Here is a 23,298-nt window from a genome sequence, read left to right as displayed (position 1 = left end):
GAACAGCACCCATTTTCAGCCATTCCTTGCACAACACACTGACAACTCTTGGAAGATCGACATTCTGTACTTACTAGTTTCTACATCATGCACCTCAGGTGCTACTTGAAACAATAGAGAAATACTTAAAATGTACTTCTACTACTGAGCAACAAAAAGCATTAGGAGCAAGGACACAAATTAGGATACCTGCAGTAGTTTAGAAGTTCCACTACATGTTTCATTATATGGACATTTTAACAATGATATCACAAGTTGTACTAGTAAGAACTAATCAGCCTACTTTCCTTTCACTGTCTCTACAACTGGACTAAATTTGGTTCAAATCAAGGTCCACAAGTTAGCTCTCTTGCACCTCAATGTTCATGCGTCCACCATCTTGAATCAGGGTGGATGACATCATTACAAACTACACCACTGAGGTGTCCCTGTGTGTCACTCAATGCAACTGTACCCAATTTGGTTCAAATGGGTTAGGCAGTCCACAAATTAGCCCGCTTGCGCCTCAGATGATCACATGGCTGCCATCTTGGAGTGGATGACATCATCACTCACTACGCCAATTGGGTATCCCTATGTGTCCCTGCAGCTGTAGCAGATTTGGTTCAAATTGGTTAAGCGGTTCACAAGTTAGCCCACTTGTGCCTCAAAGGTTTACGCATCCACCATCTTGGATTGGGGTGGATGACATCATCACAAACTACGCCATTGAGGTGTCCCCATGTGCCCCTACAACTGTACCCGATTTGGTTCATATTGGTCCAGGCATTGTGAAGTTTATTGGGGTGGGAGGACACACGAACACACACACAGAATGCCGGGTGATCTCATAAGCCTACTGGAAAGTAGGCTAACAAGTTGGTAGAAATAACAGACGTTAGAAAATTTCATCTGTTTTGGTTAATTAATGGACACAATTTAATTAGTGGCACTGCTCCTGAACTATTAGGAACCTAAAGATTTTGGGGTCAAATCCTTACCACAATCACAACAATGGACTTTGTAGTCATTACTCCTACAGCAGACTTGAAATTAGTGAAGAGGCAATAAAGCAACGAAATTTAAATGATTTTAGCGCTCCCTCTCGCAAACACCAACCACTGCATATTTGTGATGGGCTCTTTCCTTACTCTTATGCTTTAAAAGCAAACTGGAAACCAATCTTTCAAACAGGAAAAAAACTTTCGAACCTAAACTACTGGCAGAATCTATGCAAACCTCATTATAGCTGGAATTTTAAATTCTATTTTATTCCCTAGAACAGTGGTTTTCAACTTTCCTATGTTCAATAAGTCTCTTGCACCTTAACTTGTTTGCCCAATAACTATCACATATCTGCTGAGGGATTCATGTGTCAGGCAAAGAACTCTGGGGTGCATTTCTAGAGCGTACTCTCAAGTTACAAGGGGTAGCGATTAGATTACTGCCTCACACAAAACTGAAGAGCATCCAATTGTCTCCAATGACCATGCATTACAAAAAACCAGATTAGTAATGGCAGACATTGTTTAAGCTGCCTTTCATGGAGCTTGTCTGCCATCACTGGCTGCTAGTCTGGTGGCTATAGGCCACCTCCAGTCTCAGAGGCAAGATGCCTCTAAATACCAGTTGCAGGGGAGCAACAGCAAGACAGAGGGTATGGCTTAACCTCTTGCCTGTGGTCTTCTCAGAGGCATCTGGTAAGCCCACTGTGTGAAATAGGATGCTGGATTAGATGAGCCTTGGGCCTAATCCAGCAGGGCTGTTCTTATGCATACCTGCCAACATGTCCCTATTTTCCTATTCACCTGAATGGGAAAATAGGGACATGTTCACAGCTAAGCTTATGTTCTTACTGCTTTTCTTACCCAGAAACCCCTGATAAGCGTTCAAGGAATGCCAGGTCTATCCAAAAAAATAGGCTGAAAACCACTGACCTAAAACGTGACTAATGTCCCTGAGGCATTGATCTAGAATAAGCCAATTAGCAAGGGAAGTCAGGAGGCCACAGTAACTCAGTGGGCCATTAATATACCTAATAAATGCATTTAGAATCTTAACCCTAATAATCTTTTAGAACCACCTGTTCTAATTATGCTCGTGACTGTGGACAATTGCAGAGAATATTACCTGAGAAATTCCTGTCAGATTAATGCAGAAATCTGAAAGCTGAGGATTAATTTCTGGTTTCACATATTGTTGAAATGTATCCTCCTACAAAATGAAATTAAAAAACAAAGAAGATTATTTGTTAGCTATGCAGAAAATTCAATGTTACAGCATTGAAAATAGCAAAAAAGTACTAATAAATAAGATAATAATAATTAGACAACAACCAGCCAAAAGAAGGCTTCATTAAGGATATGAAGAAGAGGATGACCAGCAGCAAGGTAGATGGACTTAATTACAACAACAATGAATGCACCACTGAGCGACCTTAAAGGCCAAGTTGAGGACAGACCATCCTGGAGAGACTCTATCTATGTGGTCGCTAAGAGTCGACACTGACTTGATAGCACTTAATCAATCAAAGGATATTTAAGCATTAATAACCAAAAATGAAATTGCAACGTTTTCCTACATCACTTATACAAATCCTGCTACTCTTGCTCCAAAGCTTCGTCTACACCTGTAACAGAATAAGGTAGAATGGATGATATGTGGTTGGGGATCACATTATTTGAATGTTCCTCTATGTAAAACTGTCAGAAAACTAGTATTTCCTGTCAGAAAACTAGCACAGCAGAGTGTGAGGTGCCCCCCTACCCCAATATGCTAGTTGTAGGAAACTTAGTAGATAGCAGAAAAATGCACCCCCTCCACCTCCCATCTAAACTGATACAGTACATTCTATTCCCTTACTTTGCTGCATGTGTAGACTAGGCCTTACGGACAGTGACACTCTCCTGCTCCCACTTCAAGTGTCCACTTTGCTGGATCATGAGAAACTCAGGGCCCATTACAGCCCTTGTGCATTTGTCTACAAGTAGAGCTATTATCCCACACATCCTTAGGGGAAATACAACATAAATGTAAACAACTAAGTTCAATTTTCTCTCTTATTTAAATGAAAAGTGGCATTGGGATGCTGAGATTCTGAGCAGAGGGAGTGATGGGCAGGGTGTTTAAATCTTTGCCACTGATTTATTTCCCACACTCAAAATCACTCCCCCATTCCCAAGCTGCTTTTCCTCCTGTGGGGGCCCAGATGAATATTCACCCTTCCATAAAGCAGGAACAAACATGAAATTATTTTTTACATAACTGACTGGCTAGGAAGAGTGCATGTAAATTGAACTGTCTGCGAGCACATATAGCAATAGCACTTACATTTATATACCGCTCTATAGCTGGAAGCTCTCTAAGTGGTTTACAATGATTTAGCATATTGCCCCCCAACATTCTGGGTACTCATTTTACCGGAAGGATGGAAGACTGAGTCAACCTTGAGCCCTTGGTCAGGATCGAACTTGCAACCTTCTGGTTACAGGGCGGCAGTTTTACCACTGCGCCACTAGGGGCTCACATATTAAACAACATTTGCGAGAAAAGTACTTTCGATTTCTGAAAAGGCCTAAGCTCTCTTAACTTTGCATTCTATACTTAAAATATTACCCCCAGTTCTTGATGTAGCTACAAAGTATTTAACAAGTTAGAGGAAACAGAACCGCTTACTATTTCTAGTGTCCGAGTATTTAATAAGACAACAGGAAATTCAATTATTTCATGTGTAAATTCAGGCTGATTGCCTTCTTCACAAGTTGCTTCAAAGTCAATAACACATATGTAATCATAGTAATTCTCTCCATCTGTAGGCTGTTTTTGCATCAACTTCTCCTTCTTATAGTAGTTTTTCAGCCTCTTTTTCAACACATCTTTCACGCCTCTGTCAAAGGAAGAGAAAGTGTCATAGTGATTGGTTCAGGGTGTTTGAACTCATTGCTGAATCCGAGTAGGAACACGCCATTTCCTGCTCCATTGGTATGTAGGCTCTCCCTGCAAACTTCAGCCTATCTCTGGTAAATGGCTATAAAGGAAATTACAAAAATGGTATACTGCAATCTATGTGGATGTAACAGGCCACACAAGCAAGTTGCATCTACTGGGCAGTCTTGCCTGAAGCCAGACATCACAAACTTAAAGTAAATCCAAAAAGCTTCCTACCAGAATCAGAAAAATCCATGCCCTAAAGAAATAGATGGACTACCACCTTCAAATGTATCCCCATTCTTTATACAACAGATCAAAAGTGAAGTGGAAATTAACATTCTTTTTAAAAAATGCAAAAAAGCCTGTGTGTGTCTAGGTAAACAAAATGTATAAATGGGATAAAATAGGAATTCAACAAATATTATAGAATTATATACATGCCATTTATAAATACCATCATTCATAATATATAGTTTATACATTATATTATTTGTAAATGTAAATGGTGTACATATAGCACTTTGAGATTACAAAGTCTTCCATCAACCTTATTTTTTGCCCATGAAACAAACCCTGTTTAATAAACTACTAAGACTCAGTTTATAAATGGGAACTGAACCCAAAGAATAAGAGACTTGCCCAAGACCATAACATGCACCCATGCAGGACTTGGAAGTAGGACCTGGACCAGCTCTCCCTGCTCCAAGTTTAACACTTGTCCATTACAGTAGTTATACAGTAGTTATACTGCTTTGTTTGTTCTGACAAGGATACATCAATTTAACAATTCAATTTCTATCCTTGTTATGTTTCTTACAGGCTGAATTCTCTTTTCCCACTTGATTCATTTTTAAAGCACTTAAAAGGCATGTATGGAACTTCTCTCACCTGTTCCTTACACTGCAGAACTGTCAAATATTTTTGCACTTATAGCTTTACAGTACAAATCCTGATATAATATAGGCAAGAGCCAGGTGTTGGAAAACCACATCAGAAGTAGGAGACAGGGAGTTTAAATCAGCTCTCTGTGACTAAACTATCTCAAATCCTTTAACAAAGCCTTCCTTTAACTGTGCCATCTCACTCATACTGCTCTTGGCAAACTTTGCCTCACTCCTCTCTATGTACACTCTCTTTCAGGCTGTAGAATTTCCTTAGAATAGGGGTCCCTAATAGATAATAATACTGATCACATCTTTACATACAACAAAAATGCATTCTTTTGTTCTCAGAGATGACAGGCACCTGACAAATGCATACCTGGTGTCGAGTTTGAACTCAGCGAGTTTAGTTCTAAGCTCATCTCTACTCATTCTATTGATATAACCATTTGTCAAAGAAATTTCTTTATACACTGGGTCACTAAAATCACTTGATCCAGATGTGGATTTCTTTTTATCATCTTCTTGGCCATCAAATCTGCAGCGCTGCTTGCCCTGCAAGAAAAGCTAGGTAGTAAGATCAGAAGAAAAACCAAATAAACAAGACTAGCATCACCTTCCTCATCCAACGAAATTCAGAATGGTATTTTCACTCAACACACACTGTTTTGTTGTTCTAAAAATAAACAATATGCTTAACAGTGTCTGGGGGCTGGAAGAGCCGAGATGTTATACAAAAACTCACATTAAAGTTTGGATCCCTTCTTCCTCTCACAAATGCACAATTTTTGAAAAAAGATTTCTTATGAATGGAGATGTGGGCAAAAATTATCACACACTGTTTAAGTTTTGTTAGGGCTATCAAATTTAGGAGGCATTTAGAATTGCTTTATGGGCCAGATCTACATCCCTGATGTAAATGCATGTCCTATGGCTTCTACTTTATGGCTCAAATCTCTTATAATCTACACAGAGGTGAGATGTTTTGTGTCACGGTCAGAGAGACTGATCATCCATCAGGCAGTTTATGTGTACAACTGATTCAATATGAAGGAATTATGTAATATCCATTTCCTGTGTAAATAATATTGTATTCCTTTACACTGTCATGTTATACACCCTGTATCTGGCCCAGATTTTTAATCACATACATTTTCCTGGAGTGGCCCGAAGAAAGCATATAGCACTGATTTAAAAAGAACTCCACTGGCTGCCAATATATTTCTGAGCAAAACGCAAAGTGCTGGTCATTACCTATAAAGCACCTTCTCTGTCATGAACCTGCCGCTTACTGAGATCATGTGGGAAGCAATGGTCCCTCTAATTTTTTTCATCTCTGTGTGCAATGAGTTTTGTTCTGGGCGGCAGTATCAAGGCAGTGTGTGCACACATGCATTCAGGATTGGGCCTTCCTGATTCAAACTGAGCGGGATCTAAAATGAACTGAGCGGACATCCAAAAACCTGTGAGCGCGCACATGTGCATACGCCTTAGAGGGAACAGTGGTGAAAAGGTTTAGTTACAGCTGCCACAGGCTCATTTGGTGGCAACAAAGGACCGAGTCTTTTCTGTGGCTGCCCCAGAGATTGGAATGTGCTCCTTTCCAATATAAGAGCTTCTACATCTCTGGCTGCCTTTAAAAAAAATCACTTAAGACATGCCTGTTTTCTCAGGCCTTTTGTTAAAACCATTTTAAAGACTGCTTTGTTTTTATTGTTTTTAAGGTGTTGTACACTACTTAGTTTATAAGCTAAATGGCTTATAAATATAATTAAATAAATAAATTCTGCTCTTCCTCTAAGGCGCTTGGAGTAGTTCCCATGACACCACTATTTTATCCTAACAACTCCTTGAATTAGACTGAGAGAGCAATTTGCCCAAGGCCACCCAATCTACTTCATAGCTCATAGAGGATGTGAACTCAGTCCAATGGTGGTGTTCCTAGGTCTGTAGTCAGCACTAAATGTAGTGTTGATTCAGGCCTGCTTCACACATTAAAGGCATAAATCTAAGATTTTTCTCTTTTTTTAGGAACACCCCAAAGCACATGTGCATGACATGTATATATGTTTCAAAATATGTGCATCATACAGGTCTGCTCTTTCAGTTCAAACAATAGTCAGTTCAAACAATAAGCCAGCAGCTGATTTCAAGAGAAAAAAACTGCTGATATGAGTGGTTTGCTTGTAAAAACAATGTAACACCCACCCAAGTTTGCAGCTCCTTTTCCATTAAAACAAGTTTGCAATGTTTCTTTTAACAGAATAGGTGTCAGTCTCACACAAGTTTGCAGCTGTCACTTTCCAGTGCTAACATGGAGAGCAGTGAGCAGGATTTCTTCCTTTCTGTCTTAATGCACTTCATCCACTGACATATTGTCAGAACCAACTTGGAATGCCAGCACTCAACTATAGCTCCTTGCCAAGGGGGCACTCAGGATGTAACTCCCAGGCCAGATTGCCAACTGATCAGGGGAAAACAACAAGCCAACCCAAACAGGTCTTGCACAGCTACTGAACAGGTGATAATATTTATCTGCATGCCCCGAAAAGCTGCTGATTCCCGCTAAAAAGCAGAGAAGTTCGGGCAGGTTGAGCAGTTGGCAACCCTAACTCGGCAAAACGGATAAATGTCTCCTCTCACGCAACGATCCACGCAGCCTGATTCTGTGCAGGAAGCACTGGAAGTGGGCTCCATTAAGCGGAAAGCCATCTAAAACCACGCGTAGATCACTGGCCTGGGGTGCGGGAAGGAAAGGCGCGAAGAGCGCGCGACCCCTCCCCCCGTTCCAAACGGCTTCTGCCGCATCACGTGACTTTTCTCGGCAGACGCCGCCACACCGGCGCGCGCGGGCTAAACGGACAACGCGACGACGGTTATTAAACCGGGACTGAAGAAAGGGGTGGGTGGGCCTATCCACAGGCCAAGGGAAGGGAACGGAACGGGAGAGTATCGTCGGCAAGACTCACCGGCAAGCTGACCGCGCGGGCTTCCGTTTTTTCTTCGACCTGCTGCGGCACGTTCTCTTTCTGCTCCTCCATTCTAGCTGGCGCCGCCCGAAAACAGGCGCGCGGGCGCCAGAAAATAAATATATATTCTTTAAGGGGGGGGGGGAGAAGCACGCACGCACGCACAAACCAGAGGTGAGGTGGAGCCACCAAATCTCACATAGCTCCACCCAGCGGGGGTGGGCGGGCGCGCAGGAGCACCAGGGTCGCTGCTCTTCCTCCTGATCCCGCCCAGCGTCCTGCCCTCCGCCCCCAATCAGAGCGCGTTGCGTGGCCTCCTAACTCCGCCCCACACTGTCTGATGCCCCGCCCCCTATTTTTGGCGTTTCAAGTCGTCCCTAAAAGAAGAGCTTTGCTGGCTCAAGCCTAGGGGGCTGTCAGGCAGCCAGATGCCGCTGCGTAGCTCGGAAGTAGGGCACGAAGGCAAAGGTCCTGGCCCTGCTGTTTGTCCCCCAGCAACGGTTTCTGTTCTGCCTTTTCCTCCACCACCAAGATTTGTCCACTCGTTTAAAACTGTTCTCTAAGCTGCTGACTATTGCTTCTTCTGGTGTCAATACACTCCACAAGTTAATTGTGCATCGTGTGGAGAAATATTTCCTTTTGTATGTTTTGAGCCTACTGCCGCTTAGTTTCATTATGTAATCTTGGGTTTCTAATGCAGAGAGAGAGATCTCTTCCTGACCCGCATCGTGCATGTCACCAGCTGCACGATCTGAGTTCCCATCCAGAGGTTGTGAGTGAAAGCCTCGGTGGAGCCAACCTTACTTGTATGGAAATTTGGCTCTGGCGGACAGAGGGCAGGAGAGGATCCTTGGTGTGAATTTTAAAATGAGGGTGCCCATCTAAAAATAAACCACTGCCCACCCTGCTTAGCATTCAGGGCACACATCCAAAAATAAACCAGGATCTATCAGTTATGGAATTATCCTATCTGAAAGATAAGACTGGATTTCAAACAGTAGCAAATCTGATTAAATACCTGCGGATTAATTTAACCAGGAATAATAAAGGCCTGTAAGAATAATAAGAACATAAGTTCCAGATGCTGTTCCGTTCCTCACCCTCCATCAGCCCTATGGAAAAGATTGCTGCTGGCAGCCTGAGTGCCCACACAACCAGGAGCGATTCTGGTGCTGTACACAACCAGCCCTACATAAGTTCACCCTGTCCCTGTAGGGCTGGTCATGTGAACAACCTAAGTGTATGGACTCAGACCAGAGCAGCCATGGCCACCGACAGATCAGGCCATGATGTCACAACAAGCCACAGAACTCTGTGATCTTGGTTTCCTTTGGAGACTCCTTTGGATTCTCTACAGGCTTCCTGCAAAGGAACAGAGATGGGGTTGCTAAGAGGAGGTACACCAAAGAAATAACGTAAGGGATCTGAACTGTGATTTGTAAAAACAAGCCAACAGATCCGATGACATAACAAAAACCAAAAATACAACTGAGTATATAAATATAGATTATATTAGAAGTGAAACAAATGAATAAATCATTCAAATCAATAAGATACAAATCAATAAGATATAACATCCAAACAGCAATAGAAATATGAGCGTAAGAACAATAGAACAGTATTTATTTCTGAAGTGTATAAGCATAACAGCTTTCCCATAACATTTTGATATACCTTTTCAAGCACTCATAAAAGTTCAAATTGTTCTTCATAAGAAAATAACGTTGTATTTATACTTCTGAGCTGAATAATAGATCCTTTTTAATGGGAGCCCACGAGTCTTCTCCCACCATATGTCCATTCAATATAAAGTTCTCATCTAATGTAAACAGTATTCCCCCAGGGTTATCCTGAACCTATCTCCTCAAAGGTTTAATTTGATAAATGATTTATTCATATTACTCTACACATATGTTTGTTTCACCTTTAATATAATCTATATTTATATATTCAGTTGTATTTTGTTTTTTTGTTATATTATCAGATCTGTTAGTTGCTAAGAGGAGGACTAGCGGGGGATCCAGGATAGCTAGGAAAAGAGCTCTGCCCGAGAGCAGCTGTCAGTCAGACTAGGGTGAGGGTTTGACTGGGTATAAGGCAGCTGCCTTGGTAAGCATGGCAGATTGAGCCTGGCCATTGTGTATCCAGGGTCCTTTTCTTCCATTGTCTCTGTGTGTGCATGTTTTAGGGAGCAAATCCCAGCTGGGTAAAGTAAGCCAACGCAATTGCCATCAGGTCTTAGCCAGTGCTAAGCGATGTGTTCTTTTTCATTCCGTTTGTGTGTATGTATTTTTTTTTATGTTTTGTTACCATCTGTGAACAATGTCAGCAAAAAGGCAGAACAGCAGCCAGTGTTGCTAAAGTGGAGCAAATTTATTTTGCACAAATTATTTAAAAAGCATCAAGCCATGTTTTATTTGCTGACATATGCAAAGTATATTGCAAATGTTGATTTAATATATTAAAAAATCCCCTTCAATTTGCTACATATTGGGAACTGTCAAATGTATATCTTCTCACCTAAGTTGTCCCTTTGTGTGGCCAAGCTGGCTGGGGAGGCTCAATTAGTGAGCAGCTACGAGGCCCCCTGCTACTTGCTGGTCAACCTAATCCACAGGTGCATTTCAGACAAGGCAGCGGGGTCTTGAGAATGTAGCTCCTAGACAGCAGGAGGCTGAGCAGAAATACAGGTCACCTGGTCCTAGGATTCCTCACTGTGCCGGTAAGTTGCATTTTTAATTATCTTATCTCTTAATCCATGGCCTCTTTTTGACATTTGTTTCTTTTTCTTTCTTTCTTCTTTTGGTGCTGAATGCCTTCTAAGTCTTTTTTCGGTTATCATTCTAGACCTGGCCACTATTGCTGGTCCCGAGCCTCTGTGTCATTAGTCAGAAGTACGTCCCAGTAAAATCAATGGACTTAATTCTCAGCAGCACATTTTTCTGAGAAAGAAGGTACTGGAACTAATGTTTGATGGCTCAGGGGCCAAATATGCCCTGTTTGGAAGCCCAAGGTGGGGGCACAAAGGCAGTCGCCTCCCCCCCACTGCATGCCCGCTGCATCTGGGATTCAGTCTGTGCACTTGACGGTTCTCCTTTGTCATCATGCTTTATTGCAATTGAGGATTTCTGCTCCTCAGTGAATTTGCCTGATCCCCTTTCCAAGCCATGGCCACGGCCACATACTGTGGCAGTGAGTTGCACAAGTTAATTACACATCATGTCAAGGGGAGCTTTCTTTTTGTCTTTCCTGAATAGAGGCAGGGTCTCAATGCCAAGTAGCAGAGCAATTTCCCAGCTAGGGGACTTGAATGTGAGGCTGCGGGTGTGGAGCATCCATGACACGATGGCCTTTATAGCGTTACATTTGTTTACTTTTGTTTTGTATGTTTTTACATTCATATCCCGCTCTTCCTCTAAGAAGCCGACAAAGTGGCAAATGCGGTTCAATGTTGGCAAGTGTAAGGTGATGCACATTGGGACGAAAAACCCCAACTTCAAGTATATGCTGATGGGATCTGAGCTGTCGGTGACTGACCAGGAGAGGGATCTTGGGGTCGTGGTGGACAGCTCGTTGAAAGTGTCGAGTGCGGCAGCTGTGAAAAAGGCCAATTCCATGCTAGGAAACATTAGGAAGGGGGTTGAAAATAAAACAGCTAATATTATAATGCCCTTATACAAAATGATGGTGCAACCACACTTGGAGTACTGCATACAATTCTGGTCACCACATCTAAAAAAGAACATTGTTGAACTGGAAAAGGTGCAGAAGAGGTCAGCCAAAATGATCAGGGGCCTAGAGCACCTTCCTTATGAGGCAAGACTACAACACCTGGGGCTTTTTAGTTTAGAAAAAAGATGACTGCAGGGAGACGTGATAGAGGTCTATAAAATCATGCATGGTGTGGAGAAAGTGGATAGAGAGAAATTCTTCTCCCTCTCCCATAACACTAGAACCAGGGGTCATCCCATGAAATTGATTGCCGGGAAATCTAGGACCAACAAATTGAAGTACTTTTTTACACAACGCATAATCCACTTGTGGAATTCTCTGCCACAAGATGTGGTGACAGCCAACAACCTGGATGGCTGTAAGAAGGGTTTGGATAACTTCATGGAGAAGAGGTCTATCAACGGCTACTAGTCAGAGGGCTAGAAGCCACCTCCAGCCTCAAAGGCAGGATGCCTCTGAGTACCAGTTGCAGGAGAATAACAGCAGGAGAGAGGGCATGCCCTCAACTCCTGCCTGTGGCTTCCAGCGGCATCTGGTGGACCACTGTGCAAAACAGGATGCTGGACTAGATGGGCCTTGGGCTTGATCCAGCAGGGCTGTTCTTATGTTCTTTTGTAAGCCCAGAGTTTATTTTTATTATTAGAAGAACCCTGGGAGCTCCGTCTGACTCAGTGAGCAACTCCTTATTAAGGTAATCTGCAAAAAATCTAAACCACACAACCCGAAGCAGCTTAGGGCAGATGACCAGCACCCTTCAGGCGATTCCTTGGCATCTTTGCTCTCACCTCCAGGGGGCTCAGTGATATAGGGGGAACTGGCTAGCCCATACATTCCCTTCACACTGCCTGCAAAGCCTCCAGCGCCTTTTGCTCTGATCGAACCACCCTTAGATGCTTTGCCTGCTGAGCCCTTGCTGATGCCGGTATATGTAAGTCTGAATCCCCTGTTTCTTCCATGTTATGGAATGGCTAAAGCAAGTTGTTAAAGAATCAATGCCTGCCACCCTTACGACCCGAGCCATCTGCAGCTCCACTCCCCAACCCAATTCCTCTCCCACCCATGGTGCTTGCCCTGGATCGGCACCTGCTCCCCAGCCCATGGTGCCCAGATGTGCAAATAGAAGGGGTAGGGACCATCTTTCCTCATCCTCCCCAGACTCAAGCCCCCACAAGCATGCAATCCCTGCATTGGACAGGGGCCTTTTTTGTTCAAAACTGCTAGCTTTTAAACGCAGGAGAAAATCTCACCATTCCTCCTCCTCTGAGGAGCTATTGAAGACCAAACACCTTAGTGGCTTGCCTGCATTCCTGCTCCCACTGCCCCTCCACCTGTTCATAACTCCAACCCTACCTTACCTGTGTTACCTATACCTGCTCTACCACTGCCCCATGCACCACACGCACCCACTCGGCCTCCTATTCCTGCTTCCCAGCCAATCTTGTCTCCACGTCACCCTACCACCTCCCCCAAACCCTCCTCCTCATCCAGACAGACCTGCCTTGCCTGTATCTGATTCTGAGTCTTCCTGTTCGGGGCCAGGGGGACCCATCGATCCTATAGAGTCCAACAAAGAGGAGGGGGAGTTATCTGAGGAAGAGGTTACGCTTCTACTCCCCATGTCTTCTAGACTTTTCTCTTCAGCAGATTTTGAAATCTTTATTTCCAAAGCAAGGAGAACTATTGATGATGTTGCTCCATCAGAAACCGCGGACTCTTACCCCATCCAGGACCAAAATGTCTTCCCCATAGGGTCAACTTCAACTGCCACAGTACCTTTCCCTTCTCTTTTTCGCGAGGTTATGTGTGCCGAATGGCAGTACCCTGCTTTATCTCAACTGATAAGCAATATATCTAAGAAAATTTTTAATTTTTATTCATTCATTCATTCATTCGATTAATATACCACCCTTCCATGATGGCTCAGGTCCTTTTACAACAGAATAAAACCAATTAAAACCAATTAATCAAAATCAAAACTATTAAAACTGAATAAAACCTATTAAACATTCTAACAACTAAAAACCCTGGAAAACCAGGGCAAACATTTAAAACAATTTAAAACAGTTTACAGTAGTGTAAAAACCCTGGAAGGAAAGACAGTAATGAACTCAAATTATGGATTTCTGCCGGGAGTGCATTCCATAGCCCAGGAGCAGCTACAGAGAAGGCTCTTGAGTCGCCACCAGACGAACCAGTGGTAACTGGAGACGGACCATTACAATCTTCCTCAAGACATTATGTCTCTTCTAGCTATTCCCAAGTTAGACCCCCCCAGTGGCACAAATGGTGTCTGGCTCCATTGTTAATACAGAGGGCCAGGAGCCATTAAAAAATCATGAAGACAGCAAGTGTGACTTGCTCTTGAAGAAGGTGCACGATGCCTCAGCTACTGCCATCAGAACAGCCACCACAAACTCTTTTCTCTCATGCCTCCGTTCTGTGGGCTAAAGAACTGATAGCCTTAGTTCCTCCTGAGAACATTAAGCTCAGACAAGGCATTAATGATGTGACCAAAGCTGCAGCCTTGATGGCAGATTACAGCCTTGACTGCAAACAGTAGTCCTCCAGAACTATGGTCACTGGGGTAGCAGTATGCAGATCCCTCTGGCTTAAGAGTTGGAATGTAGACACCAAATCCAAACTTGCCTTAGCATCTTCCCCCTTCGCTGGCACCAACCTATTCGTTCCCACTCTGGACCCTATTCTTGTAGAGACGAGGGATAAAAAGAAGGCTATGCCTTCGAACTGCAAGGACTCCCGCAAGTTTTTTCAGCCTCCATCTCACTCCTTTCGTTCCAACAGGCAATTCCAAGGAAGTCCAACCACACAATTCCGAGACTACCAACCTCAAAGCTCCAGAACTGAGACTATAGTGCCTCCGGCGACAGGAAATTAATGTCACGTGATCCAGTTCTGTCTTGAGCATGCTCAGTACACAACCCTATCTGATGAGCTTCGAACACAGGGAAAAAGAACCCTTCACGGTAAGCCAATATTCCTATTTAGCAATGTTCCTATTTGTTTCTCTGTGTAAACCGCTTTGAGTACTTTGGTAGAAGAGCGGTATATAAATATTCATAGTAGTGGTAATCTAAACTGATTACAGGTAGCTGGCATTTTCTCCTGTTCTCCAATCCTATTTCCAACTATTCTCAAACTGGGCCCCACACAAGGTTGGGACAACCGTGATTAAGGAAGTTGCACACACTAATTTGCCCTAAATCCCCAACCCCACTAGGAATGACCCTGACTTCTAGAATGGTGTCTGGAAAATTGGCCCCCTCAACGTAAATTGAAGCAAAAAGCAAAACACAGAATTGATGTGTGCCACTATTCAACGAATGTTCCTCAGTAAAGCCAGCCCCTTCCAAATGAATGCAAGCACAAATGCAGAATGAATGTGTGCTACTCAAAAAAGAAATTTCCCAGAGGGAACCATCTTTATTTATTTCTCACTTTTCTATGTAAGCCGCTTTAAGAACTTGTGTTGCAAATCAGTATATAAATAGCAAAAACTGAAGCAAGTACCCTTCCCCCCACCTTCAAAGCTCTTATTTTTAGTCCTATCACTTGTATGTTGATCTGATTGATCAGTCAATTGATCAATGAAAACTAATTTCATGAATCAATCAAAGTGTCCTTAACTGGATAATAGCTCGATTAGGTAGGAAGGCTTTAAAAAGAGTCCTCAGTTTCCCCACCACCACCAGTTTTGCAAAGCAAGAATGAAGTTGACAAGAGATCCCTGATCAGGGGGAGAAGGATCGTGTTTAGGCACACAAACACTCACCTACCACGCAGGACACTGCAGGACTACTGTCCGAGTATTTCTCCAAGGCCAGAATGTGAGAGAAACCCTTCTTGGAGAGATCTGTTTGCTTCAATCTCTGAGACTTTTCATTCCTTTAAAAAAAATAGAATTTTTTAATTTTAAAAAATTAAAGAATGAGTAAAGGAAAGATACATCAAAAATGTCCAAAATACAGGAGATATCTAACATTACAAATTGTTATCAACATTGGAAAAAGGAGAAAAACAACAACCTCTTCCCTCACTTATCACCACGCATAATTTGGTAACTGAATAAAGAGGCAACCTTACATTTCATAAACACAGATAAAAGTAGAAAAGCACCATTTCTATAAAAATTGCCTAGTTAACAAAAGAAAAGTAAAAGTAAGCCCTATATATTTATATTAAAAACAGCTATAGAAAATAAAATATAAGTATACAAAAATTCAAACAATATTCCTATGAGAGATATAAAGGATAAGTTAGAAAGAAATATCAGACACTAAATAGCTATAAAACCTTATCAGCACAATTTACCTTATGTACCAAAGACATCATAAATCCTGACATTGGGAACAAATGATGACCTTGTTGAATATTATAGTTTATAAAAGGCTCCCAAACGGACATAAATGACTCAGTGGACAAATCCTTCTTATACGCGGAGACTTTCAAAATTGAAGCACAGTCCCATAATTTCAAAAACCACTCATTTAAAGAAGGAATCTCAGACACACGCCAGTTAGAGGCAAATATTATCCTAGCTGCAGTAATCATATACATTGACAACTCATTAAGTTTAGAAGAAATATGGGGTTTTGTCATACTTAGAAGAAAAATTTCTGGAAGAAAAGAAAGTTTAACCTCTAAGATTTGTTCGATTTTACTGTGAATTTGCTTCCAGAACAATTGAGCCTTATCACAACTCCAACATATATGATAAAATGATGCAGGATGTTTGATTACATTTCCAACAGTTCTTCGAAAAAGCGTCATCTATTTTGTTAACTGTCAAAGGAGTTATGTACCATCTAAAAAACATCTTATACCAGTTTTCTCTTAAATTATTGCTCAAAGTCAATTTAATATTCTTTTTCCACTGGTATTCCCAATCGGAAATATCAAACTGGCCTGTTAAAATTCTGTATCCATTTTATCATGCATTCTTTAATCTGCTCAGTTTCTGTATCATATCTCAGTAACAATTTGTATATTCTGCCTAGCAAATGATCCATATTTCAAGTAATAAGATCCTCAAAGTTGGTCAATTCTTTAAGCTTTCCACCCTGTATCTGCAACTCCTTCCGTACTATCGAACTAATCTGGGCATGTTGAAACCAAGATAAGTATTGAAGAGGCTGTTCAAAAGTCATTGATTTACTTTGAGCTAGGCATTGAGTTAGACTATGCAAAGTATATAAGTTCTCTCTCCAAAATTTATATTTAAACAAGGATTCCTCTTCATAAAAATAAACATTCAAAATTGAAGTCAAAGGTGATAGCCTTGGGCTTATTCTTTTTTGATAATTGTCCCAGACATATAAAAGACTTTGCCTAATGGCATGATGTTGTATCTCCTGATCTTTTCTTGAACCAGAAATCCACAAGTAATTGTGTAGAAAGACCAGAGTTCTCCAGTCCAGTAAAATGACTGTAGGGAGATATAATCCAATCTGAAATCCAAGTCAAACAGCTAGTATAATAATAAGGTTTCAAATTAGGAACACCTAGTCCACCTCTTTCCTTTACGTCTTGCATAACCTTAAATCGTATTCTAGATTTTTAATAATTCCAAATGAACGAATTAAGCTGCCTCTGCCATTTATTCAATATCTTATCTTCAATCTTTATAGGAATCATTTGAAAAAGAAAATTCATCCTAGGCAGTATATTCATTTTTATCGCAGAGATCTTCCCAAGCCAAGAAAGGGTCAGCTTTTTCCATCTTTCCAGATCAGCCGTAATAGATTTCCAAATTTGCATATAGTTGCTTTTAAACAGATCTTTGTTATTCTTGGTAAGATTTATGCCCAGGTATTTTATTGGCTTCATCTTTATTTGTAATCCTAAAACATTGGAGAGATATTCCATTTCCTTCTCCGTAAGATTCCAAGTCAAAATCTGTGTTTTCCCCCTATTAATCCTGTAACCTGAAACCAGAGACTTTTCACTCCTAAGCACCATTACTTGGACAAAGTAGGTAAACTGACCACTTAAAGTACAAAAATTGTGCCGTGTTTGGATTCCTCCCTTTTCTTCCTCTGCCTTTACTTAGAGTAAAAACAACTCTCTGACTTTAAGGAAACTCACTCCAAAGAACTGATCTGTTGACTGTAACTTCCCACCCGCCTGTCGTAAATCTGTCAAGCCAGCCAGCCAGAGCATAAAACAGGCAGAGGCAGAAATAGAATAGCAAAGTCTTACAGGAATAAATTCTCCAAACCAGGTTCAGTCGGAGTCAAATCCAATCAATACAACAGAGTCCAAATCGAAGTCCACGGGCAAGGTCAACACAGTCCAGGGTCCAAACACAGTCAAGGCAATACACGAACACAGCCAATTAGTTCACAGGAAATTGACGTTGCTATCAGCAGGGTAGCTGTGGTGCAGTTGTCTTAGATAGACTGACCCCCGGTGCTGTTAATCAAGAGTTCCTGAGTCAGCAGCTTTGCCTGTTGTTCTACGCATGCGGTTACTTAACTCTTGCTCTTGGACCAATGCCTCTCCACAGATGAGACTGGTCGCGCCTCCTCCACAAGAGCGGCCTCACCCGGATCTAACTCAATTTCAACTCCCCATGCGTCAGACCCACTCTCCTTTGCAACTTCTGGGCCTTGCTCTCCCTCCTCTGCTGTTAGCTCCATTCCCTTCTCTTGCTATAAGTGGTGTGATATGGTGGTAGCTGGGGTGTGTGCATGCACACTGGTGAAGGAGCTCCCCCACTCTCCCTCTCACAGTTCCAGCAGGAGACGAAGCCTGTGCTGTAAGGAGAGCAACTGGTACGCGCTTTCCTTCTCCAGCCCACCATCCTCCTCCTCCTTCGGAGCCCATTAACTCTCAGCACCCCTGGCCAGTGCCACTTGGGCCACGTCGTTGAGCTGGACCTGAACAGAATCTGGTTGGAAGAGGGCACCAGATGGGGACAATTCAGAACAGATGTAGAGAAGTCCCAAATGAAGTGCAGGACACTTGTGCCATTTGTCTTTCTCGGGCAGGATTTCCTTTCCTTTTTGGAATGGAATTGATGCTAAAGATGCTCCTGCAGTGGTAGAGTCCACAGTTCCGGAGAGCACAAAACCTTGGAAGAAGGGAAGCAGAAGGATGCAACTCACAGCAGGCTGCTCATGAGGTTAGCCTGGTCTTGAATTAGGAACTGGTTCTGGCTCACACTGGCTGGGAATTGCAGGATGCTAACACTTCTGCCCTCTTCCTTGTTCTGATAGAGAAGGCCCACAATCTAAAGGATACCCATCAAGGGGCTCGATGCCTCCATGTGTATTTGTTGGGGAATTGCATCTTCAAAGTGGCTTTGAAAGCAATTCAGGAGGAAAGGAGCCTGGCTCTCTAGATGAATGCCCCTCTGGGGCAAGAGTGTCCTTCTGGCCTTTCCGTGGAGACAGTTCCTCCCCAGGGTTCTTCAAATATCCTGAGAATGAAGACCCATTTCCCGATGGACTGACAGCTGCTGAAGACACTGCCATCTTCTTTGCAACCACCATCAGCTTGGTAGAGGCTCGACCCAATGCCAGCACTGACCATCCAAGTGCTGAGCTCTACCATAGACCTAGAAATAAGCTGTGTGTCTCCCCCTCATCTTTCTGTGTGTCTCCCGCTCATTTTTCATCCCCCTCATCTTTCTTCCCCCTCATCTTTCACTTAACATATTCAGCTTAGAGAGATCTGGTGGAAAGAAGCCCATCACCTCCAGCAGCCACGCAATGACCCGGAAACTGCTGCTGCCTTCCCTGCTACCAGAACCTGGGGTCAGTCCCAGCCAGGCCTCGCAGGAAATCTCCCTTTTCCTTGATGGCCCAGCCCCTGTGGTTGGACCATCAACGGAAAGGGTGAAGCCTGCCAAAAGATCCAAGAGGCAGCCCCAGGCAGAAAGCAGCACCAAGTGGAACCTGCCACGGGAGGGTAACCCACCAGCCCTTCTGGGGAAGATCAAGGCTGCTAGGTGTGTGGCCAATGCACCAGGTGGGAGTGTGCCTTCTGGGGGAGACCCCTCCTCCCTGGGGAAAAGGAGACTCTACAGAAGGAAGCTGGAGGCCGCCGTGGCTCACACCAAGACATTGCAGCCCATCCCCAGGAGGAACTTAGCCCTATACATCCTCCACAAGAACTCAGCCTTAGCCTTATGCCCATCCCCAGAAGGAACTTCCGGCATGTCCAGGGAGATGGTTCTTTCCCAAAGTATTTTAAATAACAACCCACAGAAGAAGACCCTGACCCTGATGGGCCAACCCCTACTAGAAATAAGCTGTGTGTCTCCCCCTCATCTTTTTGTGTGTCTCCCCCTCATTTTTCATCCCCCTCATCTTTCTTCCCCCTCATCTTTCACTTAACATATTCAGCTTAGAGAGATCTGGTGGAAAGAAGCCCATCACCTCCAGCAGCCACGCAATGACCCGGAAACTGCTGCTGCCTTCCCTGGTACCAGAGCCTGGGGTCAGTCCCAGCCAGGCCTCGCAGGAAATCTCCCTTTTCCTTGATGGCCCAGCCCCTGTGGCTGGACCATCAACGGAAAGGGTGAAGCCTGCCAAAAGATCCAAGAGGCAGCCCCAGGCAGAAAGCAGCACCAAGTGGAACCTGCCACGGGAGTGTAACCCACCAGCCCTTCTGGGGAAGATCAAGGCTGCTAGGTGTGTGGCCAATGCACCAGGTGGTAGTGTGCCTTCTGGGGGGAGACCCCTCCTCCCTGGGGAAAAGGAGACTCTACAGAAGGAAGCTGGAGGCCGCCGTGGCTCACACCAAGACATTGCAGCCCATCCCCAGGAGGAACTTAGCCCTATACATCCTCCACAGGAACTCAGCCTTAGCCTTATGCCCATCCCCAGAAGGAACTTCTGGCATGTCCAGGGAGATGGTTCTTTCCCAAAGTATTTTAAATAACAACCCACAGAAGAAGACCCTGACCCTGATGGGCCAACCCCTACTGAAGGCACTGCCATCTTCCTGGCAACCACCATCTGCTCAGCAAAGGCTCAATTCCACTGTCTTTGGCACCCACCCAAGCCAGTCAGACCCTTCCTCCTGGGGAAATCCACCACTAACCTCCAGCTCTGTGGACAAACCATGGCCACCATGCTGCCTCACAAAGCCACAGCCTTGAGGTGACACCACCACTTGCTCCTTCCCAAGGGCCATGTCTTCTGGTGTGAGGCCTATGCCGACCTCTGCCAAAACCACTGAATGGCAGCTCCCATCTGCTCAGCAGGGGCACAATCCCACTGCCACTGTTCTCTATCCAAGCGATGGTGCTCCCTGCCCCAACCCAGAGTCACACCCTTCCTCCTGGGGAAAACCACCACTAGCCTCCAGCTCTGTGGCCTCACACCACACTGCCCCACAAAGCCAACCCAATCAGATCCTTCTCAAATGCTGTCACTTTAGGTGTAAGCCATACATAGACTGGCTGATCTTCTAATGGTGACTCCCTAGGGGAAAGGAGGCTACAGCAGAAGTGCACCACTCAACATACCATCATCCAGACTGCTGGAGCACCTCACAGGTCTCTCCACCTCTGCCCTTCCATAGTGATGGACCTTGTCCGAGGGACTTTTGTTCTGGAATTAAGTCTTGTCCTCCTGGCTTGCCTTGGAGGGAACTACAACCTCCTCCAAACAAGCAGCCAATATCTGAATAGAGCTGTTTTCAGCTTCTTGCCAGCCACTCATTGTCAAAGCCCCCAGCCTTATACCCTTGGGAACAGCAACCACTTGCTCCTTTCCAAAGGCTGTGGCTTCTGGTGTGAGGCCTACACCAACTAGTTGATCTGCTGGTGGTGACCCTTTGAGGGTAAGGTGACAGTGGTGAAAGAGTCCCCCAAACACCACCATCTGGGCTGCTGGAACCCTTCTGTTAGATCTTGTCACCTCTGCCCTGCCATGCTGACAGACTCCATTCCTTGCAATATGATGGCAGTGGGCCAACATCTGAGCTGCTGCGGGGCCTCTACCAGGTCCCTCCTCTCCAGCCTTGTCATGGGGAGGGACCTAGTCCCTTTGGCCTGACCTTTGAAAACTTCAGGGTTATTGATGACACTCAGGATTGAACACTAGTGAGTGTGTGAGTGTGTGTGTGTGTGTTTGTGTTTGTTTTAGGTGGCAAATCCGAGCTGGTAAGGTAAGCAGAGGCAATTTTGCCATCAAGTCTTCCCAATGCTATGCAATATGTTCTTTTTCATTCCTCGTTTGTGTGTTTTGGTTGTATGTGTGTTTGTTTCTTTCTTTCAGGTGGCAAATTAAGGTAAGCAGATGCAATTGCTATCAGGTCTTGCCCATGCTAAGCGATGTGTTCCTTTTCTTTCCTCGTTTGTGTATTTTGTTTGTTTGTGCGTTTGTTTCTTTTAGGTGGCAAATCCGAGTTGGGTAAGGTAAACAGAGACAATTTTGACATCAGGTCTTCCCAGTGCTATGCAATGTGTTCTTTTTCATTCCTTGTTTGTTTGTTTGTATATGTGTTTCTTGCTTGCTTGCTTTCAGGTGGCAAATTAAGGTAAGCAGATGCAATTGCTATCAGGTCTTGCCCATGCTAAGCGATGTGTTCCGTTTCTTTCCTCGTTTGTGTATTTTGTTTGTTTGTGTGTTTGTTTCTTTTAGGTGGCAAATCTGAGCTGGGTAAGGTAAGCAGAGGCAGTTTTGACATCAGGTCTTCCCAGTGCTATGCAATGTGTTCCTTTTCATTCCTTGTTTGTTTGTATGCGCGTTTGTTTCTTTCTTTCAGGTGGAAAATTAAGGTAAGCAGATGCAATTGCTATCAGGTCTTGCCCATGCTAAGCGATGTGTTCCTTTTATTTCCTCGTTTGTGTATTTTGTTTGTTTGTGTGTTTGTTTCTTTTAGGTGACAAATCCAAGCTAGGTAAGGTAAGCAGAGGCAATTTTGCCATCATAGCATCTTCCCAGTGCTATGCAATATATTCCTATACATTCCGTGTGTGTGTGTGTGTGTGTGTGTGTGTGTGTGTGTGTGTGTGTGTGTGTTTTAGGTGGCAAATGCCAGCTGGCTAAGGTAAGCAGATGCAATTGCTATCAGTTTTTTTCAGTGCTATGCAGTGTGTTCCTATCATTACGGGGGTGTACAAACAGTTTGATAGTGAACCAGTCTGCCACAAACCAGCTGTCACTGCTGTGCTCCCTCTCCTCAGTCTTTGCAGGGTCCGAGGTTCCCGCCCACCCTCCCTGGTTCAGTGAGAGATTAGCTGGTCGCTTATGGGCCGAGTAGGAATTTTTGGTCTTCACTTGATTGGCTTTGAGTGGAGATTTTTTTGCCTACTCCTCACTGAAAGACTTTTAAAGGGAATATCCCCTTTTTAGGGGCGGGAGTCTGGTTGTAGGTTAAGTGGTCATTTTGTCAGGCGAGTGTGGGCTTTGGCAGTTAAGATCTTGATTGGTGTTCAGCTATAGGCACCTTTCAGGTGTAGGAGGTTTTATGGAACAGCCCCTCAGGGTTTTGTGGCCTGGGGGTGTCTGGGAATGGATCACTTTTAGGGCTCCGTTCAGCTCATCCACTCAGAGCTTTGGGGCTTGTGGGGTATTGACCCTGGTGGCTACCTCCTTGACACAGTAAACTGTGTGGCTATGCTGAGGTTTCAGATGGTGTCTGCCAAGCCCGGCTGCTTCACCCAACGGTGAGGGGAGGTCAGCCCTTGCTAGGAGACTGTGCCTACCTAAAAATGGGGGTTGAGTTGCCCGCACTCTAGTTTATGTAGGTTATGGTTATACCTGTTGCAGATCTCTGCATAGTTTATAGTTAATAAAGTGGCCCTAGTTTTCATCCATACACGTGTGTCCTGT

General features: G+C 43.9%; 3 protein-coding genes across 50 annotated transcripts in view; 1 reads left to right on the top strand and 2 right to left on the bottom strand.

Annotated features, from left to right (window-relative positions):
• The window catches only part of ERI1 (exoribonuclease 1), a 19,160-nt gene extending 10,207 nt beyond the window's left edge, over positions 1–8,953 (bottom strand). For 2 of the 6 annotated variants that reach the window (XR_008317937.1, XM_053303690.1), the window contains exons 1-4: positions 7,760–8,040; positions 5,170–5,345; positions 3,655–3,865; positions 2,110–2,193 (exon numbers count right to left, since the gene is read on the bottom strand). Coding sequence is in view for 5 of the 6 variants with exons in the window: in XM_053303690.1 (XP_053159665.1) it covers positions 2,110–2,193; positions 3,655–3,865; positions 5,170–5,345; positions 7,760–7,831 (543 nt within the window). In the remaining variant the exon portion in view is untranslated. Of the gene's footprint in view, positions 1–2,109; positions 2,194–3,654; positions 3,866–5,169; positions 5,358–6,998; positions 7,594–7,759; positions 8,041–8,777 lie in introns of those variants that run through there. The other 4 variants (XM_053303691.1, XM_053303689.1, XM_053303692.1 and 1 more) reach the window with 4 other exon arrangements.
• On the top strand, positions 7,706–23,284 carry LOC128348118 (uncharacterized). Of its 43 annotated transcripts, none has more exons than XM_053303724.1 (6): positions 10,488–14,475; positions 21,607–21,628; positions 21,856–21,873; positions 22,105–22,127; positions 22,346–22,363; positions 22,491–23,284. In XM_053303724.1, exon 1 carries the CDS (start codon positions 12,451–12,453, stop codon positions 13,387–13,389), a length of 939 nt encoding a protein of 312 aa, XP_053159699.1. In that variant the 5' UTR covers positions 10,488–12,450; the 3' UTR covers positions 13,390–14,475; positions 21,607–21,628; positions 21,856–21,873; positions 22,105–22,127; positions 22,346–22,363; positions 22,491–23,284. The 43 variants fall into 43 exon arrangements, 39 of the variants coding, with proteins under 39 accessions (XP_053159699.1, XP_053159696.1, XP_053159703.1 ...); XM_053303721.1 differs by having other exon boundaries at positions 22,346–22,368; XM_053303728.1 differs by having other exon boundaries at positions 21,856–21,878.
• The window catches only part of MFHAS1 (multifunctional ROCO family signaling regulator 1), a 92,766-nt gene continuing 84,721 nt past the window's right edge, over positions 15,254–23,298 (bottom strand). Inside the window, exon 8 of the mRNA XM_053303685.1 lies at positions 15,254–15,394. The gene's annotated coding sequence lies outside the window, so the exon portion shown is untranslated. The remainder of the gene's footprint in view (positions 15,395–23,298) is intronic.

Source organism: Hemicordylus capensis, chromosome 2 (assembly GCF_027244095.1).
Source record: "Hemicordylus capensis ecotype Gifberg chromosome 2, rHemCap1.1.pri, whole genome shotgun sequence".
Taxonomy (NCBI): domain Eukaryota; kingdom Metazoa; phylum Chordata; class Lepidosauria; order Squamata; family Cordylidae; genus Hemicordylus; species Hemicordylus capensis.
The sequence above is the reverse complement of the archived record's forward strand: the minus strand, read 5'-3'. Positions and strand labels throughout refer to the sequence as shown.

Excerpts from the sequence above, each read along its gene's own strand:
- LOC128348118 (XM_053303715.1), top strand. The coding sequence starts at position 12,451 with ATGGAATGGCTAAAGCAAGTTGTTAAAGAATCAATGCCTGCCACCCTT.